Raw genomic sequence first — 11,808 nt, 5'->3', positions numbered from 1 at the left:
ACTTTAGACTCGACTTGACAAAATGTAAAGAGACTTGCAACTCGACTTAGACTTTAACATCAATGACTTGTGACTTCACTTGGACTTGAGCCTTTTGACTTGACATGACTTGACATGACTTGCCACTTTCCCCAAAATCCAAAGCTTAAAAAGTTATTTGGGAGCACTCCGTATTTTTCATTTTCTTCGTCTGTCTATCAGCGTGTTATTCCTGTCAGCTGGTGTGCTGTCAGTACAACAGCCAATCAAATTAGATTTACGTTGTTTTCATCACACAGCATTCATCCAATCAAATTGCAGGACAACCAATGAACAAGAGTTGTCCAACAACGTGCCAGTGATAAACAATTATGTTAAAGTTGGTTTCGTTCGGGTATAAAAACTACGACTTGGTCAACAAAAAACGAATTGCCGTATGCAAATCACGCAGTTCGAATATTACAGACGGAGACGCAACAACTTCCAACTTCGTTCGACATTTGAAGTTGCACAAAGAAGGGTAAGTTTTGAATGTAAGATAACGTTTATTGGCTAAGTAACGTGACTTTTATTTGCTGTGTAGTTAAATCAGTGAGGCTGCAAACTCACTGCTAACGTTATAACCATAGACATCTTATAAGTAGACGCAGCATAGAGCGCTACTGCCTACTGGCGCAGACGAGGCGCGTGGCCGCCATCTTGGAGTGGTGATCCGCTCCACTCAGTGCAATTCATTTGGCAGGAGCAATGAACTGTCAGCGCATTTAATTCATTTTACCTCACTGAATACGACTGATTTTCACCCCCTTTTTTGTCATACGTGTAGCTATGATAACAGACACATGTTTTGGCGTGTTTTATTATTCATAGTTTGCTTAACAGTAATATAATATTCTTATACGCTTAAGTGACCAGACGTCCGAGATCAAAACTGGGAATATAATCCCAGAGAAGGGGGAAAAAAACGGTAAACTATTTTTAAATTGAAGAAACAATATGATTAGGTTATATATACATGCGTGTATCCTACATAAACAATGTATGAATACATTAGATATCTATATATCTTAGGGACCTATAGACTGTATCTCTGTTGCTGCAGCAGCAGAGAGTTTATTCTGTCTTGACACTTTGTATTGATATTTTCTATTACATTCTTCCCTTAAATGATAATGTTTGCAGTGATTGTTTTGTATGTATTATTTTATGTAAGTCGCTTTGGATAAAAGCGTCTGCCAAATACTTAAACATATATAAACACCTGAAAGTCTTCATATCAGCTAAAACCACCAATCTGTTTCACTGGATTCAGAATAAAACCAAATTCTGTTTAACCCAACAATGTTAGTATTTGAATATTGTTACTTGAAGACTGATTCCTGGTTACAATTATACTGTTAAGAAAGTATTGTCTTATACTTTGCCTAAAATGAGAATGCATCATAATCAGTAGTGGCTGGTGAATTTTGTTTTAGGTGGGGCTGAAAGTTTGTAAACCAAACCCCTGTAGGGGGGTCATCCTCCCCCAGAATATTTCTTTGTGATTTTCACATACAAATATTGAAGATCTTTGATCCTTCTCAACTCTGTGGTAATATTATTTTCATAAAATACAACCATCCATCCATCCATCCATCCATTTTCTACCGCTTATTCCCTTTGGGGTCGCGGGGGGCGCTGGAGCCTATCTCAGCTACAATCGGGCGGAAGGCGGGGTACACCCTGGACAAGTCGCCACCTCATCGCAGGGCGAAAATACAACCAATAGTACGTTAATGTTAAATCTCACTTGTGAAAAGTAATCCCCCGATTCCTATTTTCAACAGTCCGCTCATTTGAGCAGGAAAACGCTGAACACCAGCCCGGCATCTTTGTTTTCTACCTGTCAACTGTCAGTTTAGGCTGCTCGCCGGCTCCTCATCAGCACTTCAAGATGGCGGCCAAATTGCTCACGTCACAGCAACCAATGCTGCGTCTACTTATAAGATGTCTATGGTTATAACGTCATTGCAAACACGGCAATCTGTTGCGTCCACTGCAGTTTGCGACCTTATTCATACTTTTTGTCAAGTGATTTTTTTTAAGCAGGGTTTCATGAGGTACCTATACATAACGTTACGTTAGTCAATGTATCACACACAGTAACGTAACGTTAGTCAATGTATCACACACAGTAACATTACGTTAGTCAATGTATCACACACAGTAACATTACCGTATTTTCCGCACTATAAGGCGCACCTAAAAACCACAATTTTTCTCAAAAGCTGACAGTGCGCCTTATAACCCGGTGCGCTTTATTACGATTCATTTTCATAAAGTTTCGATCTCGCAACTTCGGTAAACAGCCGCCATCTTTTTTCCCGGTAGAACAGGAAGCGCTTCTTCTTCTACGCAAGCAACCGCCAAGGAAAGCACCCGCCCCCATAGAACAGGAAGCGCTTCTTCTTCTACTGTAAGCAACCACCCGCCCCCGGAAGAAGAAGAAAAAACGCGCGGATATCACCGTACGTTTCATTTCCTGTTTACATCTGTAAAGACCACAAAATGGCTCCTACTACGCGACAAGGATCCGGTTCATAAAAAGACGCAATCTCTCCATCCGCACACGGATTACTACCGTATTTCACAGCAACTGATATTCCTGTGAACCGCACTGTGGAACGGGAGCACGTACGGTGAATATTCGCACCACAGGGAATGAGAAGTCATCCTTCACTGTGGTTCTAGCTTGCCATGCTAACTTCCACCCATGGTGATATTCAAAAGGAAGACCTTGCCAAAAGAGACCTTTCCAGCCGGCGTCATCATAAAAGCTAACTCGAAGGGATGGATGGATGAAGAAAAGATGAGCGAGTGGTTAAGGGAAGTTTACGCGAAGAGGCCGGGTGGCTTTTTTCACACAGCTCCGAAGGCGAACACACCTTCACTAAGACGGGCAGACAGCGCCGGACGACATACGCCAACATTTGCCAGTGGATCGTAAATGCCTGGGCAGATATTTCGGTCACAACTGTGGTCCGAGCTTTCCGGAAGGCAGGATTCACAGAACTGCTGCACAACAACAGCGACACTGAATCCGATGACTTCGACGAGACGGAGCCGGCCATTTTTGGATCCCACGCTTGCGCAACTTTTCAATTCGGACACCGAAGACGAAGAATTCGAAGGATTTACGAATGAAGAATAACTTCAGAAGGTGAGCGCTATGTTTATTTTGTGTGTTGTGACATTAACGTTCGAGCAACATTATGTTGCTTTTGCTCTACACCATTTTGAATTTTACTATGTTTGTGATTGCACATTTGCGTACATTTTGGGACAGAGTTGTTAGAACGCTGGTTTTCAATATATTATTAAAGTTTGACTGAACTATCTGACTGTTTTTTTGACATTTACTTTAGCGCAGCGTTTTTTTGACATTCACTTTAGCGCAGAGTAGGCGCGGCTTATAGTCCGGGGCGGCTTATTGGTGGACAAAATTATGAAATATGTAATTCATAGAAGGTGCGGCTAATAATCCGGTGCGCCTTATAGTGCGGAAAATACGGTACGTTAGTCAATGTATCACACACAGTAACGTAACGTTAGTCAATGTATCACACACAGTAACGTAACGTTAGACGGCAGTCAGCAGCACCGCGTATTTTAGCCACCTACAAAAAGACAAACATAGTCAAATAAAGGTCAGTTAAAATGTATACTATATTAAGAATATGTGTACATATTGCATAGGGTCCTGACATCTAAAAAGTACAACTCTGTTCATTGTTATGTTCATATATTTGTTATGTTTTTCATGTGTACGCACACATAAACACACATTCAGTATGAGATGAGATCAATGAGATAAGGTAAGAACAGGATAGAAACTGCTGTGGAACTAGTTACAATGCAATATGCCATGGAAATACAATGTTAACACTTTTGTGCAAATAAGTACAGTTGCACTTGTTTTTTTTCAAATGTGTTTATTCTGTAAAGGAATGAGTTACATGTTTAAAATGACTGGTTAATAGTGCTATTTTGAAGTGCAATGTCAGCACTATCTTTTTCCCTGCAATTTCAAATGCACTTGTTTTAATAAATAAATACAGCGTTTTAAAAGCATACACAATCTGTGTAAATATATTAGTCTGTGGTTAAATGACTTGAAAGGACTCGAAACTCAAAATGCAGGACTTGGGACTTGACTTGAGACTTTCCAGTCTTGACTTTGGACTTGACTCGGACTTGCCCTGTCTTGACTCGGGACTTGACTCGAGACTTGAGGGTAAAGACTTGAGACTTACTTGTGACTTGCAAAGCAATGACTTGGTCCCACCTCTGCCAAGTAGTTACAGCCGGGTTATACATTGGTCATACTTATAGTTCTCCCGTGTCTAAGGATGTATTTCCTGGGTTTATAAACAACAAAATTACAAAATCATTTTTGATAATAAAAAATATAAATGGTATCATTGTGGTATCCATTCTATATGGCTTTTCTACTTGTTATAGTCAATGAGCTGTGTAGATCCACCCATGGCATTTAATTACATTCAGGAGCGCCGGCTTTCTGTTAGTGGATAGCTATTGTATCCTTCTACGGTGTGTAGTGAAGCATATTAGCTATTCCTCATCCTGCAGGGATGATACTTGTAAGAAAAATAGCTTATTTGTTGCCATGAAGGCAAGGATTAGTGATTTAAAAGTAGCTAAAACACTGCCGACTGGCGTTAAAGCACTTCTCACACAGTGGCGTGTCAGTGCTTGTAGCTTCACCTTTTTCGTTAGTTTTGAAGCCAAAATACATCCATTCTCCCTCTTTTGTCTCCACACTGTTATGCTTGTAAGTACTCTGTGCGTGTGCGATGCCTATCATGCGCTTCTTGCTCGTTTTACCAGCAATGTCACAATGTAAAAAAAAAAGTACCGGTATTTTTCAGAAGCAGTATGGTACCGTTTTTAATTCCTTAGTACCGCGGTATACCGTGCAACCCTAGTGGGGACGGACAACTATGTTTACTATGTTTCTTTCGTTCTGCTGTGTACAGCTCAAAAAATTATGGGCGGATTTCCCTTAACACTTTCAGGAATGTTAGAAATGGTATGAGGAACAAGGGACATTTTGGGGCTGATCCGGATAATTTCAATACGTTACCTTACATCCAGGTTAAGAGCTTCAACTTCTGTGTATTTATGCTTGTGGCTCCGCCTCCACCCACAGAGACAAAGACAGTGGATGAATGACAAGAGGCTTCACTCTAGTGTTGTCCCGATACCAAAATTATTTTGATACTTTTCGGTACTTTTCTAAATAAAGGGTACCACAAAAATTGCATTTTTGGCTTTATTTTAACAAACAATCTTAGGGTACGTTAAACATATGTTTTTTATTGCAAGTTTGTCCTTAAATAAAATAGTGAACATACTAGACAACTTGTCTTTTATTAGTAAGTAAGAAAAGAAAGGGACCTAATTTCGTCTGCTGACATATGCAGTAACATATTGTGTCATTTTCCATTCTTATTATTTTGTCAAAATTATTAAGGACAAGTGGTAGAAAATTCATTATTAATCTACTTGTTCATTTACTGTTAATATCTGCTTACTTTCATTTTTAACATGTTCTATCTACACTTCTGTTAAAATGTAATAATCACTTATTCTTCTGATGTTTGATCCTTTACATTAGTTTTGGATGATACCACAATTTTGGGTATCAATCCGATACCAAGTCGTTACAGGATCATACATTGGTCATATTCAAAAGGGACATATTGCCTGAGTTTATAAATATAATATAATATTTTTTTAAACGAAAGACGTTGTGATGTCAAAAAATATCGACGTAATCATAGCAATATTGACTTTTCATAGGCGGTTTAGTACCGAATATGATTCATTAGAGTCGCGGTACTATATATATACCGTACAACCCTACTTCAGTCGGTTTCTCTCATTCTACTATAAATAGCTCAAAAGGTTATGGGTAGATCTACATTTCTGGAAATGGGATACACAATACAGAACAAGTGATATTTTTGTGCTGATCCATAATTCAGGACTTTTTACAATTGGGAGTTGGGGCCTGGCGTAGGTCTGTGCTTTCTAGTTCATTATAAAAAAAGCGTCTTGTTTTATTATTTTTGGGCATCTAAAACAGATTCACTGGATCTACATCATTTGTTATGACAAAAAATGGTTTGGTTTTCATGTGATTCGATTTTTGTCGGACCATTTGGTTTGCTACCAAAAAGCGAGGTACCACTGTATTACACTGAAAAGCATATTACATTTGTAACAGGCTTTTGCTGATGTTTAAATAAAGATATGGTTCCTTTTGGATCTTATGATATATAAAGTATATGCCTGATGAATTGCTGCTCACACACACACACACACACACACACACACACACACACACACACACACACACACACACACACACACACACACACACACACACACACACACACACACATATAAGACAAGGAGCTACATTCTAGTCACTGCCAAGCAAAAAAAGCATGCGACATGATTTTGCAACATCATTTTTTTCTGTGTCCCCCCCCCACATGAACACAGATGCATTACATGTGCTCACTACGTTCCAGCATGAAAGACCTTACAAACAGTACACACATCAATGCTTTATAATAATACAATTCTGGTGGTTTAAAAGGAAAAAAAAAAAAAAAAAAGAGTCTCACAGTCTGATGTGACCACAGTGGACAGACAAGGCCCGCATTGCGTGAGCATGGACGATGATGGACGAGATGAGGTGGAAGAAGGGGGTGGGTGGTGGGGCTGTCATGTGGATGCGATGATGCCGCGTGAAGTCACGGACAACAAGGCGGAAATCAACAATAATACAGCTTTTTGGTGTCAAAATACAAAAGGAAAAAAAAAAAGATGTGACCCAAAAACAACAACAAAAAAAAGCTACTCTCCGTTTCCGCCCCAGAAGAGTCCTGCTTTGACGTGGTTTGCTTCAGCATGTTAGCACGCAACCACCAGAATACTACTTATCTACTAGCTCTGAGAATCGAGGCAAGATAAAACAATGAAGCACCCTTTTGGTATAGATGGCCTAATTGTTATCGATGTTCTTTGGAAAGATGAATGCATTTACTGTATTGACAAAAGGCTTGAGAATGCTAATTTTAGGGTGGTTGATTTAACTTGAAATGTCCGAGCTAAAAAGATTCACTGCTTAAATGTTGATTTGCACATTCCACTTAAGCCATCTGGATGTTAATGGTGGGGGAAAAGTGACAAATTATCATTGGGTTTTTGGCTTGATTATCATTTTAGCACGTCAAAAGCGGCATACTATCGTTAAAATGACTTCAATGGCTGCTTTTTACAAACCACTTCAATAGAGGTGACACTGCTGGGGTCGTTGTGTCCTTTAAAGCTGTCAACAGGACATGTAACTTAGCTACAAACACAAGGAACATACATTTTAGACCGTTGCATGTGGTGCAACACAACACAGCGGCGTATCATCTTACCTGGGCACGCAGGCGGACAAGACCTCACCCTCCGGGGCGTCCGGGGCCGGGCAGCAGAACTGATGAAGCACGGTTTGGTTGCTGGGTGGAAAGAAGAGACAGACACAGGTTGAGAAACTTAATCCCAGGAGGCAAACAAGACAATGATCAGTAGGGCTGTGAATCTTTGGGTGTCCCACGATTCGATTCAATATTGATTCTTGGGATCATGATTAAATTCAAAATCGATTTTTTTTTCAATTCAACACGATTCTTGATTCAAAAACGACATTATCCCGATTCAAAACGATTCTCTATTCATTCAATACATAGGATTTCAGCAGGATCTACCCCAGTCTACTGACATGCAAGCAGAGTACCGGTAGTAGATTTTTGTAAAAAGCTTTTATAATTGTAAAAGACAATGTTTTATCAACTGATTGCAATATAATAAATATGTTTTAACTATTAAATGAACAAAAAATATGACTTATTTTATCTTTGTGAAAATATTGGACACAGTGTGTTGTCAAGCTTATGAGATGCGATGCAAGTGTAAGCCACTGTGACACTATTGTTATTTTTTTTTAATATATAAATATCTAATGATAATGTCAATGAGGGATTTTTAATCACTGCTATGTTGAAATTGTAACTAATATTGTTACTGTTGTTGATAATATTCCTTTTTGTTTCACTACTTTTGGTTTGTTCTGTGTCGTGTTTGTGTCTCCTCTCAATTGCTCTGTTTATTGCAGTTCTGAGTGTTGCTGGGTCGGGTTTGGTTTTGGAATTGGATTGCATTGTTATGGTATTGCTGTGTATTGTTTTGTTGGATTGATTAATTAAAAAATTAAAAACAACATATAACAATATAACATTTTTTTTTTAAATAAACATTTTTTTTTTTGAAAAAAACTTTTTTTTAAAATGAGAATCGATTCTGAATCGCACAACGTGAGAATCGCGATTCGAATTCGAATGATCAGTGTTTACCATACAGTTGTCGTGGCCTGCCATCAGTAAATTGGGACTGCCACAAACACCTGTTAGGTTGCATCTTCTAAACAAAGCTCATTTGCAACTGGTCTGACAGAGAATAAGGAAACGTAGCAGTGGTGTTACCCGCTAAACAAACAGTAGCTACATTCTGTCAGTGTTTTACTTCGATTATCTGTTTTTATTTCTTTTATACATCGCTAAATGACAACAACACTAGATTTCTATGACCTGAAGTGCACCTCTCTCAACCCAAGCACTTGAAAATGATACAACACGTCTTTAAATAATTGTACACACTAATGTTTGAGTTTACCTAGATTGAATGTAGGCATGAGCTTTAAGATATAGCGCAGTATTACAAATTGAAAACCACTAAAAATGTCCTTTAATACCGTCAATACAGTATAATTAAAAAGAGGAAATTAGAAATCCTTCAGGTAGTGTGCTGCTGCAGGCTTAGCATCAAAGGCTCCTCTGTAGTCCAGTGAAACGATAACAACATCAACAACAATGTCCCAACAAAGAAGGTAGAAAAAAAGATCAACTTAAATAGTCTTGATTGTAAACAGAAAACAGGTGAGGGGAAAGGCCCTGGGACACAAATGAAGCAGCCACGGGAAAACACCAACAAAACCGGGAGCGCCGCCAAAATAGAAGCACAGGACAGGAACTAACACAAAACACCAGAGAACACCAACAACTGGTGTAACCAGCCGTGACACTTTTGTACCAAATACTTTAATGTATTGCCAAATCCATTTTGAATCAAGATTCACGACGAATCAAGAATCAATTCTGAATCAAATCGTCACTCCAAAAATCGGAATTGAATTAAATCATGAGTTGTTGTAAGATTCAAATCCCAACAAAACTCTCTCGTGGACAAGTTGAGCGCTACGAAACATGTTGAGATTTTATTTTAAAGGGGAACTGCACTAATTTTTTTTTTGCCTATGGTTCACATTAATTATGAGAGATAAGAACACATATCTTTTTTTTTTATTAGGATTTTAAAGATGATCAAAAAACGCTTGAAAGATGCAGCTAATGGTAGTCACCGTAATGGGAGTACCCGTTCTACCCTTCAAAGCCCTCTAAGACAACTTCAAAACTCTCCATCAATGTTTTGTATACACAATGCAAGTCAGTATATAATGTAGTAAAAGACATGTTCAAAACAATATGTAATATGTACAATATTTACCGTATTTTGATCATTTTAATCATTTCCGGGGCTGACTTCTTCCATGCATTTCTTTTTGTTTCCATAGCAGCGCACATCTGACTTCTGGCAACATGTGTGTTCCTACTTCCGGAAACAAAACAATTGTGTGTTCTAATCATGGCAGACTTTGTAACTGGCATCGAAGATGACTATTTTTGGACAACTAAGGAGTCACAATCTTATATTTTTGAAGCTAAATATACAACTGCTGCTTCTAGAAGCCAGCACGGAGAAGAGGGTGAGACGTTGGAGCAGACGGAAGCCGATCGAGCCATGGGCCGTATCGGGCCTGCAAACAGGTTTAATCCAGCCCGTAGCCCGCAAGATCAGTTTGCTAAATATAAAAATTAGCTGCATTTTTTTAATGAAAGTAACTGCTGTTCTATATGTGTCCACTGGATGTCGCAATAGCAATTCAAGTGTAACCCACATCACACATGACAGTGTTTAAAGATGATGTGTCAGCTGACTTTAAGCGTCCTCTGGATTGGCTGCCACTACTCCAATCAACGCAGGTGCAAGCAATCAGCTGCTCCTGTTGTGGCTGGCAGCAGATGGCGGAAGCGTGCAGCATCGAAGCACAATACCTTCTTTCATTGTAAATTATCCACTCAACGGATAAAATAACAAAACGGTAAGATGCAAAGACTCAAGTCAACATTAACAGCATCTTTGTAGTTAGCAATTGGTTGAATGCACAATATACAGCCTGAACTTTATTGTAAAAATGTGTGGTTCTACATTTGTGGTGTTTGTTCTATTTTATTTTATGCTTAAATCTACTATGTACACATGTATAAAGTTTGTAGTTATGTTACCTTGATTTCGGCTAAGGAGTCATTTTAATAATTGTTTTGTTCATGTCATAATTGTAATATTTGAATGATGGTAAATGAATGTGTTGTGGCAGTTGCAGATGTCACCAATGCAGTGGTTTGAGGAAACACTTTCTTTAATGGTGAACTGCCAACATGAGAATGCTAAACAGGAAGTGCCTTAAGTTTAATGGCTTAGTAAAACACTGACACAAAGTCTAAGTTCAATTGTGCTCTTCTTGATGTTTTTGAATCTGCACTAGAGATGCGCGGATAGGCAATTATTTCATCCGCAACCGCATCACAAAAGTCGTCAACCATCCGCATCCACCCGAACTAACATTTAATCAAAACCGCACCCGCCCGCACCCGCCCGTTGTTATATATCTAATATAGACGATGCAAGGCATTAGTGAGGTTATAAAGCTTTTGCCTGTTAAAGAAAGGAGACTGATCCAATGAAGCAGAGACATTCAATGCGTACCACGCTGTCACGGCCCAGACGCACACCAGTGCGCAATCATCTGGGAGCCGCGCTGAGCGCACCTCCAAGCGCGTGGAGGTGCGATGTCCCTCGCACCCGCGGCGGCTCCACCCGGGCTCGCGCCCGAGGCTTCAGCGCGCACCGCGGCGGCCATCCTACTCGTCGCGGCCTAGCCCTCGCGGCTCTCGCTGCCGGCGACGGCCGGGTATGGGCCCGACGCTCCAGTGCCATCCATTTTCAGGGCTAGTTGATTCGGCAGGTGGGTTGTTACACACTCCTTAGCGGGTTCCGACTTCCATGGCCACCGTCCTGCTGTCTATATCAACCAACACCTTTTCTGGGGTCTGATGAGCGTCGGCATCGGGCGCCTTAACCCGGCGTTCGGTTCATCCCGCAGCGCCAGTTCTGCTTACCAAAAGTGGCCCACTCGGCTCACCAGGGTGAGCCCCACCCCTTTCGTGAGCGCACTGCGCGCGGAGTGACCCCTGTTACGCGCCCCCGGCAACGGGGGTGGCGGGCAGGTAAGCTGCGCGGGCGGAGCGCGCGGAGTGACCCCTGTTACGAGCCCCCGGCCACGGGGGTGGCGGGCAGGTAAGCTGCTTACCTGCTGCGCATGACGCCGGCCGCGGCGAAGGCGGACGAGGCGGGGTGTCGGTGCTGTGGGTGCGGTGGTGACCCTGGACGTGCGTCGGGCCCTTCTCGCGGATCACCTCAGCTACGGCTCCCGGTGGGGCCCTCTCGGGGGAAGGGGCCTCGGTCCCGGACCCCGGCGAGGCGTCCCTTCTCCACTCCGTAAAAGTGTCCATCTCTTTTTTTTTTCTTCTT

The 11,808-nt window shown here is 40.9% G+C and overlaps 1 protein-coding gene across 5 annotated transcripts in view; it reads right to left on the bottom strand.

Annotated features, from left to right (window-relative positions):
• iqsec3a (IQ motif and Sec7 domain ArfGEF 3a) overlaps positions 1-11,808 on the bottom strand; it is a 120,406-nt gene that overhangs the window by 78,139 nt on the left and 30,459 nt on the right. For all 5 annotated transcript variants that reach the window (XM_072913285.1, XM_061959470.2, XM_072913286.1 and 2 more), the window contains exon 2: positions 7,479-7,559. In XM_072913285.1, the coding sequence (XP_072769386.1) occupies positions 7,479-7,559 (81 nt within the window). The remainder of the gene's footprint in view (positions 1-7,478; positions 7,560-11,808) is intronic.

This window comes from Nerophis lumbriciformis, linkage group LG05 (assembly GCF_033978685.3).
Source record: "Nerophis lumbriciformis linkage group LG05, RoL_Nlum_v2.1, whole genome shotgun sequence".
NCBI lineage: Eukaryota > Metazoa > Chordata > Actinopteri > Syngnathiformes > Syngnathidae > Nerophis > Nerophis lumbriciformis.
The sequence above is the reverse complement of the archived record's forward strand: the minus strand, read 5'-3'. Positions and strand labels throughout refer to the sequence as shown.